The following is a 19,485-nucleotide window of genomic DNA, read 5'->3' as shown; positions in this document are numbered from 1 at the left end:
GATCCACGGTTGGTTGAATCCGCGCGTGCGGAATCCACGGATAAGGAGGGCTGACTGTATTCCTTGAGCACCTCATTTACTACATGCTGCCTGTATTTATTGTAGATATCTCTCTTTTTCCTAACCAAGTTTCCAATATCCCCTGAAAACCATGGCTCTCTCAAACTTTTAACCTTTCCTTTCAACCTAACAGGAACATAACGATTCTATACCCTCAAAATTTCACCTTTAAATGACCTCCATTTCTCTATTACATCCTTCCCATAAAACAAATTGTCCCAATCCACTCCTTCTAAATCCTTTTGCATCTCCTCAAAGTTAGCCTTTTTCCAATCAAAAATCTCAACCCTGGGTCCAGTCCTATCCTTCTTCATAATTATATTGAAACTAATGGCATTGTGATCACTGGACCCAAAGTGCTCCCCAACACTTACCTCCGTCACCTGACCTATCTCATTCCCTAACAGGAGATCCAACACTGCCCCTTCTCTAGTCGGTACCTCTATGTATTGCTGCAAACAAACTATACTGCACACATTTTACAAACTCCAAAACATCCAGCCCTTTTACAGTTTGGGCTTCCCAGTCTGTGTGTGGAAAATTAAAATCTCCCACAATCACAACTTTGTGCTTACTACAAATATCTGCTATCTCCTTACAAATTTGCTCCTCCGATTCTCGCTCCCCATTAGGTGGTCTATAATACACCCCTATAAGTGTTACTACACTTTTCCCATTCCTCAATTCCACCCAAATAGCCTTCCTAGATGTGGTGGTGAAAACTCTGCATTTGCAGAATGTTCCTTGCTTGCTGCTCGGAGCCCCTGTTTGGAACATTCAGTTTAGTATGTGTGTCAAAGGTGATTAACGCTTTACTTCTGCACAGCAACGTTCTTAGAAGAACTGCAACAGCTTAGTTATTAACTGCAGCCTAGAGCTTCTGCCTTAACGGCTAAGAGCAGCCCGTTCCAGCTAAAACCGCAGGCTAAGGCGTGACATACGGTGTTATTACTTTTTTGTACGTTAAACCGTTTCATCTATCTGTATAAAGGTCAACTCGCATACGCGTCTGGTCAGAGTCAGTCTCTCCAACGTGAGGGTTGGCTGTCCGTGATCATCACGACAATAAAGGTTCTCACTGTGAACTGAGCCCAGAGAGTCTTTGTCTTTTATCTTAAGTGTTAAAACTCTGCTACAACACTAGACGAGCCCTCTAATCTATCCTGCCAGAACACCGCTGTAATGTTTTCTCTGACAAGCAATGCAATACCTCCCCCTCTTGTCCCTCTGATTCTATCACACCTGAAGCATGAAAACCAGGAATATTTAGTTGCCAATCACACCCCTCCTGCAACCATGTTTCAATAATAGCTACAACATCATATTTCCAGGTATCAATCCATGCTCTAAGCTCATCCACCTTTCTTACAATGCTCCTAGCATTAAAATAAATGTATTTAAGAAATTCTCCATCTCTTACTCTGTTTATCCGTAATGGTGCAAATAACTTTATCTTCTTTTTCTTCCTTCTCCCATACATCTGTTCCTACACTCTGGTTCCCCTCCCCCCTTGTATCTAGTTTAAATCCACTGGAGCCTCTCTAGCAAACCTACCTGCAAGAATATTTGTCCCCCTCCAGTTCAGATGTAAACCGTCCTGCCAGAACAGGTCCCACCTTCCCTGAAAAAATACCCAATTATCTATAAATCTGAAGCCCTCCCTCTTGCACCATGTCTTCAGCCAGGTGTTGATCTGTGCTATATTACTGTTTCTAAACCCGCCTGCACTTGGCACTGGTAGCAATCCTGAGATTGCTATCCTGGAGGTCCTGTCCTTTAACTTGGCACCTAGCTCCCTAAACTCACCTTTCAGGACCTCCTCACTCTTCCTATCCACATCACTGGTCCCTACGTGGACCATGACAGCTGGCTGCTCACGTTCCCTCTTGAGATTACTGAGAACTCGATCTGAGATATCATGGACCCTGACACCAGGGAGGCAACAGACCATCTGGGATTCTCGATCTCTTCCACAAAACCTCTTACCTGTCCCACTAACTATCGAATCCCCTATCACTACTGCTCTCCTCTTTACCCTCCTTCTACACCCATGCCCTCAATTTCTAAGCATGAACATCTACCTGTGCTTACCTGAGGGCACACCTGGTGGTAGTAATCTTCAACAGACAAACATTGCTGAGGACATGAAGCTAGTATCCTGGCTACAGTATCACATTTCCTCCAATCAGCAGCTGCAGCCTCCGCACTCTGACCTCCGGCCACTCCAGCTGTAAATTCACAAGCAAGTTACAACTTAGCACACAGAACAACTCAGAACAAAGTTGTGACATAGCCAGAGCAGCCCAGGGTGAAGGGGAGAGAGGGTGGAAATGGCAAAGGGGTAGCAAGGAATGGATGTGTAAAATAGAGGGAAGTAAAGGAGAGCAAGGTGAAATTGAAGGTGGAGGGTAGGAGGTGGGAAGGAGACATACTGATGCCATCAGTCCTAATAAACTTGGTACCTCCCTCTGCATCTGGATCTTTGACTTCCTCACCGGGAGACCACAGTTTGTGTAGATTGGAAATAACAATCCCTCCTTGCTGACAGTCAACACTGGTGCACCTCAAGGATGTGTGCTGAGCCCACTCCTCTATTTGCTCTACACGACTGCGTGGGTAGGCACAGTTCAAACAGCATACACAGGAGCAAGATGGATCAGCTGGTTGAATGGTGTTGCAACAGCAACCTTGCACTCAACATCAGTAAGGCCAAGGAATTAATTGTGGACTTCAGGAAGTATAAGTCAAGGGAACACACACAAGTCCTCATCGAGGGGCCATCAGTGAAAATGATGAGCAATTATCTGGGTATCAACAGCTCAGACAACCTATCCTGGGCCCAACATATTGATGTAATCGCAAGGAAGGTACAACAGTGGCTGTATTACATTGGGAGTTTCAGGAGCCTTGGTATGGCAAATTTCTACAGATGTACCATGGAAAGCATTCTGACTGGCTGTTACACTGTCTGATATGGCGGGGCCACGGCACGGGTTCAGGAAAAGCTGCAGTAAGCTGTACCCTCACTCAACTCCATCAAGGACACTAGCCTCCCCAACATCAAGGACACCTTCAAAAGGTGATGCCTCAAAAAGTATTTTACACTTTATTTATCTTTATTCTTCTGACACATGAAGTGTAAAAGAGAGGCAAGAGTGGATATTGGACTGCTGGAAAACAATGTTGGAGAAGTAATAATACAGGACAATGAAAGAGCGGATGAACTGATTTAAGTTTTTTTGCATCTGTCTTCACCATGGAAGACACTTGCAGTATGGTGGAAGTTCTCGGTGTCAGGGTGCATGAAGTGTGTGAAGTTACCATACCTACAGAGAAGGTTCTTGGGAAACTGAAAGTGGATAAATTACCCAGACCACATGGTATACACCCCAGAGTTCTGAAAGACGTGGCTGAAGAGATCATGGAGGCATTATAATGATCTTTCAAGAATCACAAGATTCTGGAATGGTTCCGGACAATTAGAAAAGTATAGGCGTCACTTCACACTTCAAGAAGGGAGAGAGGCAGAAGAAAGGAAACTTTTGGCTATTAGTCTGACAGTGTTTGGGAAGGTGATTATTAAGGATGAGGTCTCAGGGTACTTGGAAACACATGATAAGGTAGGCCATAGTCAGCATGGTTTATTCAAGGAAAAATTTTGCCTGAAAAGTCTGTTGGAATTCTTTGAAGGAATAACAAGTAGGATAGACAAAGGAGAATCAGTTGATGTTGCATACTTGGATTTTCTGAAGGCCTTTCAAAGGTGCCACATATAAGGCTGCTTAACAAGCTACAAACTCATGATATTACAGAAGAGATTCTAGCATGGAGTGGCTGATTGGCAGGAGACGAAGAATGGGAATAAATTAACCTTTTCCAGTTGGCTGCTAGAGACTAGTGGAGTTCCACAGGGATCTGTGTTGGAATTGATTTTTTTTACATTATACGTCAATGATTTGGATGACGAAATTGATGGCTATACAGGTGGCCCCCGCTTTTTGAACATTCGATTTACAACTCGCTGTTACTAAAGACTTACATTAGTACCTGTTTTCCCTAACCAAAGAGGATTTTCGCTTTTACGAAAAAGACACCCACTTTATACGTGTGTTTACCGTGAGAAAGACTACAATGACCATGAAGCCTTGTGCGGGCAGTTGTTTGCGCATGTATGTGCGTATGGAAGTTCCACATGGAAGGTTAGTTAAGAAGGTTCAGTCGTTAGGTATTAATGCTGGAGTAATAAAATGGATTCAACAGTGGCTAGATGGGAGATGCCAGAGAGTAGTGGTGGATAATTGTTTATCAGGATGGAGGCCGGTGATTAGCCGGGTGCCTCAGGGATCTGTTTTGGGCCCAATGTTGTTTGTAATATACATAAATGATCTGGATGATGGGGTGGTAAATTGGATTAGTAAGTATGCCGATGATACTAAGGTAGGAGGTGTTGTGGATAATGAGGTGGGTTTTCAAAGCTTGCAGGGAGATTTATGCCGGTTAGAAGAATGGGCTGAAAGTTGGCAGATGGAGTTTAATGCTGAGAAGTGTGAGGTTCTACATTTTGGCAGGAATAATCCAAATAGAACATACAGGGTAAATGGTAGGGCATTGAGGAATGCAGAGGAACAGAGAGATTTAGGAATAACAGTGCATAGTTCCCTGAAGGTGGAGTCTCATGTAGATAGGGTGGTGAAGAAGGCTTTTGGAATGCTGGCCTTTATAAATCAGAGCATTGAGTACAGAAGTTGGGATGTAATGTTAAAATTGTACAAGGCATTGGTAAGGCCAAATTTGGAATAGTGTGTACAGTTCTGGTCACCGAATTATAGGAAAGATATCAATAAATTAGAGAGAGTGCAGAGACGATTTACTAGGATGTTACTTGGGTTTCAGCACTTAACTTACAGAGAAAGGTTGAACAAGTTAGGTCTCTATTCATTGGAGCGTAGAAGGTTGAGGGGGGATTTGATCGAGGTATTTAAAATTTTGAGAGGGCTAGATAGAGTTGACATAAATAGGCTGTTTCCATTGAGAGTAGGGAAGATTCAAACGAGAGGACATGATTTGTGAGTTAGGGGGCAAAAGTTTAAGGGAAACACGAGGGGGTATTTCTTTACTCAGAGAATGATAGCTGTGTGGAATGAGCTTCCTGTAGAAGTAGTAGAGGCCAGTTCAGTTGTGTCATTTAAGGTAAAATTGGATAGGTATATGGACAGGAAAGGAGTGGAGGGTTATGGGCTGAGTGCGGGTAGGTGGGACTAGGTGAGATTAAGAGTTCGGCACGGACTAGGAGGGCCGAGATGGCCTGTTTCCGTGCTGTGATTGTTATATGGTTATATGGAGATGAGGATAGGTGGAGGGACAGGTAGTTTTGAGGAAGTAGAGAGGCTACAGAAGGACTTAGATTAGGAGAACAGGCAAAGAAATGGCAAATGGAAGAGTGTTGTGAAGTATATGGTCAGGCACTTTGGTAGAAGAAATGAAATGGTTGACTATTTTCTAAATGGAAAGAAAATACAGAAAATTGAGGTGCAAAGGATCTTGAGTGTCCTTATGCAGGATTCCCTAAAGGTCAACTTGCAGGTTGAGTCTGTGATGAGGAAGACAATTGCAATGTTAGCATTCCTGTCCAGAGAACTATAATATAAAAGCAAGCATGCAATGTTGAGACTTTATAAAGCACTAGTGAGGCCTCAATGGGAGTACTGTGAGCAGTTTTGAGCCCCTTATCTTAGAAAGGATGTGTTGAAACTGGAAAGGGTTCAAGGAGGTTCACAAAAATGATTTCAGAGTTGAATGGCTTGTCTGATGATGGCTTGTGTTTGATGTCTTTGAGCCTGTACTCACTGGAATTCTGATGATGGCTTGTGTTTGATGTCTTTGAGCCTGTACTCACTGGAATTCTGAAGAATAAGGGGTGACCTCATTGAAAGGTGAAAGGCCTTGATAAGAGTGGATGTGGAGAGGATGTTTCTTATGGTGGGAGAGTCTAAGACCAGAGGATACAGCCTCAGAATAGAGGGGCATCCATTTAGAACAGAGATAAGGAGGAATTTCTTTAGCCAGAGAGTGGTGAACCTGTGGAATCCATTGCCACAGGCAGCTGTGGAGGCCAAGTATTTATGAATATTTAATAGACAATAGACAATAGGTGCAGAAGTAGACCATTCGGCCCCTCGAATCTGCACCACCATTCTGAGATCATGGCTGAACATTCACTATCAATACCCAGTCCCTGCCTTGTCCCCATATCCCTTGATTCCCCTATCCATCAGATATCTATCTAGCTCCTTCTTGAAAGCATCCAGAGAATTGGCCTCCACCGTCTTCCGAGGCAGTGCATTCCACACCTCCACAACTCTCTGGGAGAAGAAGCTCTTCCTCAACTCTGTTTTAAATAACTGACCTCTTATTCTCAATCCATGCCCTCTGGTACTGGACTCTCTCAACATCTGGAACATATTTCCTGCCTCAATCCTATCAAATCCTTTAATTATCAGATCCCCTCTCAATCTCCTCAATTCTAGCGTGTACAAGCCCAATCTCTCCAATCTCTCTGCGTAAGACAGCCCTGCCATCCCAGGAATCAACCTAGTGAATCTACGCTGCACTTCCTCAATTGCCAGAATGTCCTTCCTTAAACCTGGCAGAGGTTGATAGATTCCCGATTGGTCAGGGCACGAAGGGATACCGGGAGAAGGCAGGAGATTGGGGCTGAGAGGAAAATTGGATCAGCCATGATGAAATTGCAGAGCAGACATGAGGGGCTAAATAGCCTAATTCTGCTCCTATATTTTATGGCCTTAAGGTCTAAAAGGGCAGCATCCACTTTTAAGGACCCCATCACCCAGCACATGCCCTCTTTTCATTGTTACCATCAAGGAGGTGGTACAGGAGCCTGCATTTTAGGAATAGCTTTTTCCCCTCCACCATCAGATTTCTGTATGAACAATGAACCCATGAACACTACCTCATTATTCTTTAACCTCTCTTTTTGCACTCCTTATTTAATATATATTTATATATACTTAGTACAATTTATAGTTTTTATTACTATGCATTGCAATGTGCTGCTGTCCCAGAACAACAAATTTCTTGGCATATGCCAGTGACATAAAGCTGATTTTTACTGTAGTCAGTGACTACCCTCACTAACACTGGGCACCATTCCCGACCACAATAAATCTTGAAGAGCTGCACTAACCCCCAGATGATGGACCACTCCCACCCACCTCTGTTCCTGGACCAATAATATTCAGTACTGATCAGACCACTTACCGCCAGCTCCTTCTACGATCCCCCGCACCACAGCTTGCACACCATGAGGCTTCATCAGGGCCTGGGACAAGAACTGGCCACAGAGGCGTCGCAGCCAGGCTGGAGTTTGAGGGACAGTTTGTGTGGTGCTTCCTCTTACCTTGACCACCTGCAAACAAACACAATACTCAGTTTAGCAGCAACAAGTTACTGAACAATGCGCCACGCTCCCGGGACCGCTACCTAAGGCTGGAGCCACCTATCATCAGCTCTCTCGTAAAGCAGGCTCCGCCTGCATGCACTCATTTTTGTGCATCATAAGCTACCCTGTCAGCCATTGCATTATCAACTTCCAGCTCATTGAAGGCCAGACTGAGCAAGGATAATGAATATCCTCCCATGACACAAGTGAGCACAAGCTGGCTCTTACTCTTACAGCGTGTCAGGTTATGGGCTGGTTTGCTGTCATGTGTAAGAATACTAGACCACCTTCTCCGAAGGATATATAGTGAACACAAATCAGACAGGATCTCAGTAAAGTTATGACAAAGGTGTCTATTTGGCCCATTATGTCTGTAATTTACAGATAGAGCTATCAAACTCATTTCATTTTCTTCGTATCTCTGCAGGTTTGATGGATCTCAAGTACACAACTAATTACTTTTACAACGTGAGCAAGATTTCTGCCTGTTTCAAACTTTCAGGCTTTGAGTTCCAGGCCACCTACATCCTCTAGGTCAGTGATTCCCAATGGGGCAGTTATGTGTCCTAAAGGGGCGGGGGGTGTTAGGAGAAATAGATGTCATTGAGAGGCATTTGAGCTTCTTTGGGTGGTGGGGGGGGGGGATGGTGCGGTAAGCCCCCTAACTTGAGGCATGACACCTGACTGATCATTAGGCATTCCCAAAAGAAAAAGAATGAGGCACTGGAACACAGGAAGAACCATAGCTCTGCAGGCGGTGAGCACTCATCCGAAACTCAGCAATCTCATCCAAACTTACCAACCAAACAGATGTCATTGGGGATGCATAAATTAGCAAACAGGGTGCCTAAAAGTTCCCCCTGACTCACGACAGAAATAAGTTCTTACAATCTAACAGTTGGTAAGTTAAGTACACCATCTCAACTTTCTCTACAGATCAAAGGAAAATAGGTCACACAATGATACAGAGCTGGCCAGAACCAAACAAAGAAGTAGAGCCAATCAGTGAACCTGCCGATCCACGGGATTTTCGAGTATTCAAAGTGACCTTGGCTTCATATGCAAGGTCAAGAACCATCTTTGGGTATTATGAGGCCTTAAGTGACTGGTCAATTGCACTAACTGGAATAGTAAAAAAAAAGGAGCTTGCAAAACACCAGCTCTACCCCAACTAACATTCAGATTCCAATCTGAATCCTTGTCAACTGCTGTAGTCATCTTCAAAGTCACCTTGCCGATTCTTTGTGTGTCATCTTTGTGCTACCATCGTTCCATCCAATAAGGATTCCCAGTTTGTGTTATTTTTTTTTAAAATTTTAGCCCCCTGTTAATGATGGACAATACATATGGTACAATCTCTATGAGTCTGAAGGCAGTGAAACCTTGAATTCTAATCCTGCTAAGAAACAGAAACTACAGAAAGTGTGTCAATACAATGTTACATACCCGGAGTGTGGTTTTATTCCATTCCCACTAGATCAGCCAAACCCCATGTGTCTTATTTGTAATACCGTACTGTCTAATGAACCATCAAGATTGCAGGGACACTTTCATAAAAAACACCCTAAAAAGGTTACTTATAGTATTACTCAATTCCAGAAGATGAAAGAAGCATTTGAAAAGTGTTGCACACTAGGGTTATTTGTCAAGAAAGCTAAAAATGACCATGATAGTAGCTTCATTGCTTCTAACATTTCCAAAATGATAGCAAAGTGTGGAAAATCTCACACAACTGGTGAAAGATTAATAATGCCTGCTGTATCAGAAGTGCTCATCACTGTTCGCAAAATAGATACCAGTATTTTAAAATCAATTCCTGAGTATAACTCTGTAGCTCAACATATTGATGAAATGAGTGAAGACATTCAGTATCAACTATGCACAGAGCTACAAAGAACAGAATTTGGGATACAACTGGATGAGTCTAGTGTGCGAGACAATAAGGTATTGTTAATGGCACATGTATGGTTTATCAAAAATGGAAAAGTTTGAGGAGAATCTCTTTTGTAAAGTTAAAAACAAATCAACAGAGAATCAATCTACAAGCAGCTCAAAATGAGGATAAAAGTACTCCAATTAGGAACATGATTTCTTGTGCACAAGAAGGAGTACCATATATGAAAAATTGCTATGCTAGTTTAGTGACATTTATGAAAAAAGAAATTTCAAGTCTGTTTGCAATCCATTGTGCAATTCATCAACATCTCGTAACCAAAACCTCAGCCTGTGACCTTTATCAAGCATGACTGTTGCAATATCTGCTATCAACAAAATTAGAGTCCATTAAATAGCAGCCGATTTATGCCAAGATAACGATGAACACTTGCTTCTTCACACTGAAGTGCACTGGCTGTCAAAAGGCTGCTGCTTAAAAGGTTTCTTTGATCTTTTTGAAAATGGCTGAACTTTTGCTCGAAGTCAATAAGAACTTGGGAAACAAGGTTGAACTTCTACATGCTGATGGGGCATACCTAGCAGATCTGCATGACAAAATGAACATTCTTAATATAAAACTAGGGTGAGAAGTTCAACTTAATGCAGAAAAAAAGCGCAGTGTCCACATTTATCAGAAAATTGGAAAAGTACAAGCAAAACATTTGGAAAAGAATGTTCTAAGTTTTCCTGCATGGGAAGTATGGCACTCTCTTTCACAGATGGTGATTTGCAAGAGTACTGCTTATGCCTGCAGTCACTGAAGAAGGATTTTCAGAATAATCTGGAAATTCAGGATTTGAATAATCTGGAAATTCTGGACTGGGTAATTCACCTATTTCTTGGCAAGGTGGAAGAACAGGAAGGGAGTTTGCAAGAAGAAATTATTGAAATTCAGAATGATTAGGCAAAAATGCTTTTCAAAAATGCTGGCTTTAGTGGCATATGGCTACACTGTCATACAAAGTTTCCTGGTCTTTAGAGAAGAGCCAAACTGTTCTTCATTGCATTTCCATCCTCTTATCTTGTCGAGAGAGGCTTCAGTGCAGTGAACCACATACTGACAAAAAAAAACCCAGAAACTGCTTGGATATTGTTGTGCTTGGAGACTTAAGGTTTGCCTGTCTCCACTCCTCCTGTAATCGTCAACCAGCTCCTTTGTTTTTGCTACATTGAGGGAGAGGTTGTTTTCTTTCTTTCTTTTTCAATCTTTTTATCGATTTTCACACATACACAAAAAAAATGAGTAAATTATAAATACAATAGACTTGAAATCACATTGATAATAAGATAACAATATCCTATTAAACATCAACAGAAGAAAATACCTTAATCAATCAAGTCCATATGATTATATATGAAAAAAACAAAAATAACCATTAAAAAAGAAAAAAAAAATTGAAAATATGTGAAAAAAAGTATATATTAAGAAAAATAAAACTCTAAAACTAAACTAACATGGGCAATAATAATAGTTTACAAGTATATGATAGTGTCAACAAACTCCAGAACTCCATACCTGAACATGAATAAGCAGAAAGAAGGTCTGGAAAAGGCCAAATTAATTCATATGAAAATGTCGAATAAACGGTCTCCAAGTTTCTTCAAATTTAATTGATAAGTCAAAAATAGTGCTTCTAATTTTTTCCAGGCTCAAATAAGAAATAGTTTGAGAAAACCACTGAAACGTGGTAGGAGGAATAACTTCTTTCCAATTTTGTAAGGTTGTTTTCTTGACACCACTGTGTCAGAGAGATGACTTGTTCCCTGTAGGCCCCACCTCATTATTGTTTGAGATAAAGTCCAATTAATGTAGTGTCATTGGCAAATTTAATTAGCAAATCGGAGCTGTGGGTGGCAATTGTCATGGGTATACAGGGAGTAAAGGAGGGACCCTAGTACACAGCCCTAAGGGGCTTCTGTATCGAGTCAGAGGGTTGGAGATGAAGGAGCTCACTGTTAACACCTGCTGGCGATCTGACAGGAAATCCAGAATCCAGCTGCATAAAGAAGGATCAAGGCCGAGGTCTCCAAGCTTCCTGTTGAGCCGGGATGAAACTATGGTGTTGAATGATGAACTGTAGTCCGAGGACAGTATTCTCACATAAGCATCCTTCTTCTCCAGATGTATACAAGGGTATGTGCAGCAGTGGCTCTTGCGTCATCTGTCAATTGGTTGTGTCAGTAGGCGAATTGTAGGAGGTCCAGTTTGGGTGGTAGCAAGCTGCAGATGTAATCCTTGACCAGCCTCTCAAAGCATTTGCTTTACTTTACTGTCACCAAACAATTGATACTCGAGCATACAATCATCACAGTGATATTTGTTTCTGCGCTTCGCACTCCCTGAAGTACAAATCAAAATAAATATAATAAAAATTTTAAATTATAAATCATAATTAGAAAATAGAAAAAGGAAAGTACGGTAGTGCAAGTCAGTTCTAGATATTTTGAAGGTACGGCCCAGATCCGGGTCAGGATCTGTTCAGCAATCTTATCACAGTTGGAAAGAAGCTGTTCCCAAATCTGGCCGTACAAATCTTCATGCTCCTGTACCTTCTCCCAAAGGAAAGTGGGACAAAAAATGTGTTGGCTGGGTGGGTCTTGTCCTTGATTATCGTGGCAGCACTGCTCTGACAGTATGTGGTGTAAAGTGAGTCCAAGGATGGAAGAATGGTTTGTGTGATGTGCTGGGCTATGTTCACGATCTTCTGCAGCTTTTTCTGGTCTTGGACAGGACAACTTCAATACCAGGTTGTGTTGCACCCTAGAAGAATGCTTTCTATAGTGCACCTATAAGAATTAGTGAGGGTTTCAGGGGACAGGCCAAATTTCTTCAGCTTTCTCAAGAAGTAAAGGCACTGGTGGGCCTTCTTGGCAGTGGACTCTGCTTGGTTAGACAAAGTCAGGTCATTTGTGATATTCACCCCGAAGGACTTAAAGCTTTTGACCTGTTCCACCTGCACACCACCAATGTAGATGGGGTTGTGCGGTCTGCTACTCCTTCCGAAGTCAACAACCAATTCCTTCATCTAACTGACATTGAGGGATAGGTTATTGTCTTTGCACCATGCCACCAGGTTCTTAATTTCCTCTCTGTACTCAGAATCATCATTACCCAAGATACGGTCTGTAATTGTGGTGTCATCAGTAAACTTATATATTGAGTTTGATGGAAACTTGGCTACACAATCATGGGTGTACAGTGAGTACAGCAGGGGCTCAGTACACAGCCTTGCGGGGCACCAGTGCTCAGAGTGATTGTAGAGGAGAGCTTGTCCCCTATTTTTACAGTCTGGGTCCTGTCTGTGAGGAAGTTGAAGATCCAGCTGCAGATCTGAGTGCTAAGACCCAGATTCCAGAGCTTAGGAATCAGTTTATTTGGAATGATGGTATTAAAGGCAGAGCTGTAGTCGATGAAAAGGAGCCTTACATATGCGTCTTTGTTCTCCAGGTGTTCTAAGGAGGAATGTAGTGCCAGAGAGATGGCACCTACCATTGACCTGTTGCTCCGGTAGGCGAATTGCAAAGTGTCGAGGTTGACCGGTAGGTTATGGTTGATGTTTGCCATAACCAATCGCTCGAAACACTTTGTAGCAATTGACGTTAGAGCCACAGGTCAGTAGTCATTCAGGCATGCCACCTTGCTTTTCTTCGGCACCGGGATTATCATTGCCTTCTTAAAACATGAGGGGATCTTAGACTGAAGCAGGGAGCTGTTGAAGATGTCAGCAAACACTCCAGCTAGCTCGCTTGCACAGGCCCGGAGAAACCATCCTGGGACACCATCTGGGCCCGTCGCCTTCCTTGGATTTATCTTCAGGAAGGCTCTTCTAATGTCTTCCTCGGTGACGATGAATCTTGATGCCACCAGGTCCGGTTCATCCGGAGGGGGTGGGACGCTCCTCTTCTGTTCTAATCTTGCGAAGAATACATCAAGTTTGTCAGGACGAGAAACACTACAGTTATTGATATTCCCAGCCTTTTCTTTGTGCCCAGTGATCTCATTTAGACCCTCCCATACTGGCTTGATATTGCCTCTTGGTGCCCTTAATGGCTTTCCGGAGTTCACGCCTGGATTCCATGTAGCGACTGGTATCTCCGGACTTAAAAGCTGCAGCTCTGGCCTTCAACATAATTCATCCAAGGTTTCTGGTTAGGGAATACCCGGATCGTCTTGTGAGACACACAGTCCTTTGTGCATTTCCAGATAAAGTCCATGACAGCTGAGGCATACTCATCAAGGTTAGCTGCCAAGTCCTTGAATACTAACCAGTCTACCGATTCAAAGCAGTCACGGAGGATCTCATCCATTTCCTCTGTCCAACACGACACCACTTTTGACACCGTGACCTCCCACTTCAGTTTCTGTTTGTAAGCCGGGAGGAGGAGTACGGACTGATGGTCCGATTTTCTGAAGTGAGGTTGTGGGACAGAACGGCAGGCATCCTTGACTGCTGTGTAGCAGTGGTCAAGTATATTTGGGCCTCTAGAGGAGCAGGAGACATGCTGGAATAACTTTGGCAGAACTTTTCTGAGGTTAGCATGGTTAAAGTCTCCGGCTGTAATGAGCAAAGCCTCCAGATACTTCACCCACAGATGTTCCAGGTCCGGGCTGCAGGAGCTTGTCAGAGCCACTGTGTCCGAGCACCGCGCAGTATTGATCAGTAGGTAGACCCCACTTCCCTTCGTCTTGCCCGAAGACGCCATGCGATCCATCCGATGGATTGAAAATCCCTCTGGTCGGATGGCACAGTCAGGGGTGGCAGAGAGAGCCAGGTCTCTGTGAAACAGAATACACAGCAGTTCTGCATCTCCCTGCAGTAGGTGAGTCTCCCTTTAAGATCATCCACCTTGTTCTCTACGGCTTGCACATTAGCTAGTAGGATGGTGGGCAGAGGGATCCTAAAGCCCCTTCGCTTCAATCTGACCAGCAGTCCAGCTCTCTTCCCATGCTTCCTCAGTAATTTGTGCATCTTTCCAAGTTTCCATCGATGCAGTGTGTTGTTCGCAGCTCTTTGAGGTTAGTGGACACGTCCCAAGGGGATCGATCGGCGGGTTGCGTCGTCGGGCGCTCCAGGTTGAGCCGAGTGATGGGGGAGGCTCCGCTGCCACTTCCAACTGTCAGGGGCCTGGGCTGTCGATCGGGTTGCACCCTTAATCCTGGAGGGCTGGGCTGCCGACTGAAACAAGTCCATGAACTGTGTCACGGTTGCGGAGGATTCCGCTCCACCCAAACCCCAGGCTCGATTTCCGAGATCGGTGGCGGAGGCCTCATTTCCGGCAGCTGTGGATGGCCACCAACAATTGTAGTCTATTGTAGTCGCTCCAGAGAAGTGTCTGGGGTATCTTGAGGTCTCCGACATCACTTGTGTGTGTGGTCGTCTGCTTCGGAGAGGTGCTGGTCGGAATGGGCCATGTCTCTAGGCGCTCCGACACAGTAGCAGGCCGCGGGTCTCCGGGAATGTGGTGGACCTCGGACCAGGCCTCGACGATTGGGTCCAGGTACGGTCCAGAGTTGAAGCAATTCTGGCACGTCAATGATCTCCAGCTGGGTCAGTAACTTCGCCAGGGTGTTGTTGATCTTACTAGATGTAGCAAATTGGAGATTTAGAAGGGTTTCTCGGGTATAGAATAGTGTAGAGGGTAGTTTGCTCGGGAGAGCACGCGCAGAGTCGCCAGTTACCGGTGCCATCTTGATTTCACTTATTATCGCTTATTATTGAGGTGAGTGCGACAGGATGCCAGTCGTTCAGGCAGGTTACCTTGGACTTTTTTGATACAGGGACAATGGTGGATAATTTGAAGCAGGAGGGCGCTCTCTCTCTGGCTATCCGTATAGCAAAACTGATATGACAATGGGCCTGTATACCTTGCACTTGGTGGCCAACCTGATGTTCTGTGACCAAGCTCGATCTTTCAGCTGACCAAAGGCAAAGCAGGCTTTTCTGGTTCTTGACTCAATCTCCACATCCGGAGTAGCTGAGGATGTTATTATGCTGCCCAGGTAGCAAAACTTGTTGACAGCATGGAGACGAGTGTCATCAGTGAGGACAGTTGGCTCTTTGTAGCTTGAGCCAGGAGCTGGTCGGTACAAAACTTCTGTCTTTTTCAGGCTGATTGTCAGTCCGAAGCTTTTGGCTGCACTGGCAAAGTGACTGGTGATCTCCTATCAGTCTTCGAGAGAGTGGGCACCCAGTGCACAGTCATCAGCAAACTGTGGCTCATGCGCCACAATGTCCCTGACTTTTGTTTTTGCTCTCAGTCTTGCGAGGTTGAGGAGCCCACCATCAACCCTTGTTTGACTTCAGGTCTGATATGGCATCCTGAAGATCAGCAGTAAAGGATAGTCCAAACAGAGTAAGAGCCAAAACACAACCCTGTTTTATGCCGTTGCTGATGGGAAATGGGTCTGACAACTCACCACACATGTTGATGCGGCCTTCCAAGCCTTCGTGGAACTGATGGATGATGTTGGGTTAGGTGTGGGGGGGGCAACCAAATTTTGGTAGGAGCTTCCACAGGCCATCTCTACCAACAGTGTCAAACACTTTGGTTAGATCAAATGTGACATAGAGACTTCTCTGCTGCTCAACATATTTCTCTTGGAGCTGGCTCAGTGAGAAGATCATGTCCACTGTACTGCAGCCTGTTTGAAAATCACACTGGCTTTCTGGAAGGATGTTGTCACTGATGTTGGACACCAAGCGTCTGAGGATGATCTTCGCGAGGCATTTTCCTGCAACTGACAGAAGAGAGATGCAAAGGTAATTGTTACAATCTGTCTTATCTCCCTTGTTCTTGTAGGTGGTCACGATTGATGAGTCTTTGAAGTCTTGTGGTAGTTCCACAGCTCCCCACAGTTCTGTAAACAGCTGGTGCAGACATGATGTCAGTGTGTTACCACCATTCTGGTAAATCTTGGCTGAGATACCATCAGACCCTGGTGCTTTGTTGGACTTTAGCTGTCTGATGGCTTTGATGACCTCGTGAAGAGTAGGGGGAGCACCCAGCTTGAACAGTATGGGTCGAGGGTGTACTCTGCCCAGTGCTTCATCGGTGATGGTTCCTGGTCTGTTCAGCAGCTTGAGGAAGTGTTATTGCCATCTTTTCATGTGCTCTGACTTCTCAGTGAAGATGGATGCACTGTCCATGCTCAGGAGTTGTCAGGTGCCTTGTTTTGATGGAGCATACACAACCTTGGTTGCTTCATAGAAGCTTCTTGAGTCATTACAGTCAGCGAAGGCTTGTAACTCCTTGGCCTTGTTCGCCCACCACTAGTCTTTCATAGCTCTGAGCTGCCTCTGCAAAGTTGATTTTGCACTCAAAAAGGCACATTTATTGGAACTTGAGTTTGGGTGTCGAAAAAGAGCCTGGTGTGTAGCTGCCTTAGCTCTTAGAAGGTCTTGCACACATCGGTTGCTCTCATCAAACCAGTCCTGATGCATGCGCTTGACTTTCCCCAAGGTGTCCTAGGCAGCGCTGTAGACCGTTTCTTTGAAGGCATTCCAGTACTCAGTAATATCGTCTGGTGGATTCTCAACCAGTCTGCTTAGAGCAGTTTCCATAGAGGATTTCAGAGCATGAGCACACTCACGGTGTTTCAGTTTGGTAGTGTTCAACTTTTTGGGTGGTTAGGCATTCAGTCTGCATGGTGATTTGATCGATAGACATAGATCCAACCATACCATTTGATGATCAGTTGAGCACTCAGCTCCATGCTTAACTCTGGTGATACGAATGTCAGAGATGTCTCATTGTTGGTGTTGACATAGTCAATGAAATGCCAGCTTTTAGATCGTGGATGCATCCATGTGCATGAGCTTGTCTGGCAATCTGACCAGTGTGTTAGTAATGCACAGTTTGAATTCTGTGCACATCGAGAGGAGCAGTAGACCGTTACCATACCTGTTGTCAACCCCTTGGCATCCAATCACACCAGGCCACACAGTGGACTCCTTGCCAACCCGAGCACTAAAGTCTCCCAGCAACAGCAGCTTATCAGAAGTTGCCACACTACTGATGGCGGTTTTCAGCTCACTGCAGAATGCCTCGTTGACTTCACTGGGATTAGTTAGAGTTGGGGCATAAATGTTGACTATGGTGAGGTGGCGCTTTCCTTGCAGAGGTGTACACAAGGTCTGGATTTGGTCATTTACAGCAACAGGCAGGGTTGGTAGCTCTGCTGCGAGGCAGTTCTTGATAGCCAAGCACACACCAGATTCTCTTCGTTCTTCTTCGGGCCTGCCAGACCAAAAGAATGCGTACCCTCCTTTCTTCACAAAGTGTGCCTTCTCTAGCGAGTCGGGACTCCAGGAGAGCCACAATGTCCATGTTGTAGTCCTTGAGCACACAAGCAACAAGCAGTGTCTCTCTCTGGGCAATCAGAGTTAGCATTGTCCAACAGAGTTCGTATGTTCCGTGAGGTGACGATCAGATTCTGCTTGTGATTCTTACCGCCAGAGTTGGACGGCCCGCCAGCCGCGGCAGACTGGCTAGGTTGGTGTGAGTGGGCTTTGTTTGAGCCACCTTTTCTAACCCTTCCCTAATTGTAGGGTGAGCAGTGCCTCCCTAACAGGGCTGCTCAGATGCAGAGGGTGCTGTCTCACCAGATCTCTGCTTTGTAATCCATGTGCAACCACTCACTACCCTGCCACCTGCATGCAGACTTGTGACTACAGCTCCCAGCTGGCCGAGCCGACAGCTTCACCACTGTCACTACAGGACTTGGAGGTGTTGAGGATACCCCACTCCTCAGAAAGGAACAGCGTGTGCATGAATGGATTTTAGGTGAGTAGGGGGTTGCACAGGTCCAGACCAACCCTTCTGACATCCCCTCCTGGATCCAGCGACATGGTGGGGTCCATGACGGCTAGGGGAAGTTCTGTTGCAGTGAATGGCCAGACCAAGCTTCGATGCAAGGGATACCCTTTCCGCACTTCACGGCACGTTTGCTAGATGGCTGTTGACCCTACGAGAGGGTTCATCCGCCCTCTACACTGGGAGAGGGAGAGAATAAAAATATCAGTAATCACACATGCCAGTTGTGCTGCGCACATCCTGAGTACTCGCCCTGGGATGCCATCCGGTCCCACAGCCTTGCAACTGTCCACTCATTGGAAACATCTGCGTGCCTTAGCCTCAGAGATGCCCAGGTTGCAGGTTGTAGCGGTGGCTTTCCTCGGAGGCTCAGTGTTAGTATGTAAGTGCTTTCGGGGGATGTTGAGCTAAAAAAAAAAATTGGGAAAGACTTCTCTAGGTGAAACCAATGTTTTTCAACTCCCCTCTGATCCATACTTTAAATCTCCACCTTCTGCTGTTAGATCTCTCTGCTAGAGAAACAGCTCCATGTAGATTCCCTGGATTTTTATACACCATAATTCTGTTCCAATGAAATAAAACTCAGCCATGCAAATTTTACAGTTGCAGTTTCTGAGCTGTATGACCCATGGAGAAGCCCTTTAGTCTGTCACACCCATGCCAACCATAAAATACCATTGCCTTAAATATAGTTTGAACTTGAACTTTAAATACTGTGGTGGCATCTGGTCCCACTACTTTCCCAGGCAGCACATTCCAGATTCCAACCATGTTTCCTCAGATCCCTGTAATTCCTTGCCCTCTAGTTTTAGACACCTCTGCTATAAGGAAACGTGCTCTACTATCAACCTAATCTCTGCCCCTCATAATTTTGTAACTTCAATCAAGTCAGGTTCCTTAAGGTTGTTATAGCCAGAAGGGTTTGTGGGAATAAGCTCTCACTACCTATTAAATGCTCCTAATGGCCTCTGACAAATAAGCCCAGCTTCTGGCTATCATGTGTCGCTTACCTATCAAGCCTGGCAGAATTGTTTCTACTCACAGAAGGGGCAAGGACAGGTTACTGGTGCCCTAAAACCAGTTGCTTTGGGCAGATGGGGCTTGTCAGTAGTGGTTGGCAAAACTCTGGAAAGAAAAGCTCTGACCTCAAACCATCACTGTTTTACAGCTATATCCACTGATCATCCTGAGCAGCTGCATCACTGCCTGGTTCGGAA

General features: G+C 44.8%; 1 protein-coding gene across 2 annotated transcripts in view; it reads right to left on the bottom strand.

Annotated features, from left to right (window-relative positions):
• tango6 (transport and golgi organization 6 homolog (Drosophila)) overlaps nt 1-19,485 on the bottom strand; it is a 192,549-nt gene that overhangs the window by 160,774 nt on the left and 12,290 nt on the right. For both annotated transcript variants that reach the window (XR_009516374.1, XM_059993389.1), the window contains exons 4-5: nt 7,339-7,486; nt 2,152-2,288 (exon numbers count right to left, since the gene is read on the bottom strand). Coding sequence is in view for 1 of the 2 variants with exons in the window: in XM_059993389.1 (XP_059849372.1) it covers nt 2,152-2,288; nt 7,339-7,486 (285 nt within the window). In the remaining variant the exon portion in view is untranslated. The remainder of the gene's footprint in view (nt 1-2,151; nt 2,289-7,338; nt 7,487-19,485) is intronic.

The sequence above is a fragment of the Hypanus sabinus genome, chromosome 17, assembly GCF_030144855.1.
Source record: "Hypanus sabinus isolate sHypSab1 chromosome 17, sHypSab1.hap1, whole genome shotgun sequence".
In the NCBI taxonomy this organism is placed as follows: domain Eukaryota; kingdom Metazoa; phylum Chordata; class Chondrichthyes; order Myliobatiformes; family Dasyatidae; genus Hypanus; species Hypanus sabinus.
Note: the sequence above shows the minus strand (reverse complement) of the source record. Positions and strands in the feature narration are given on the sequence as shown.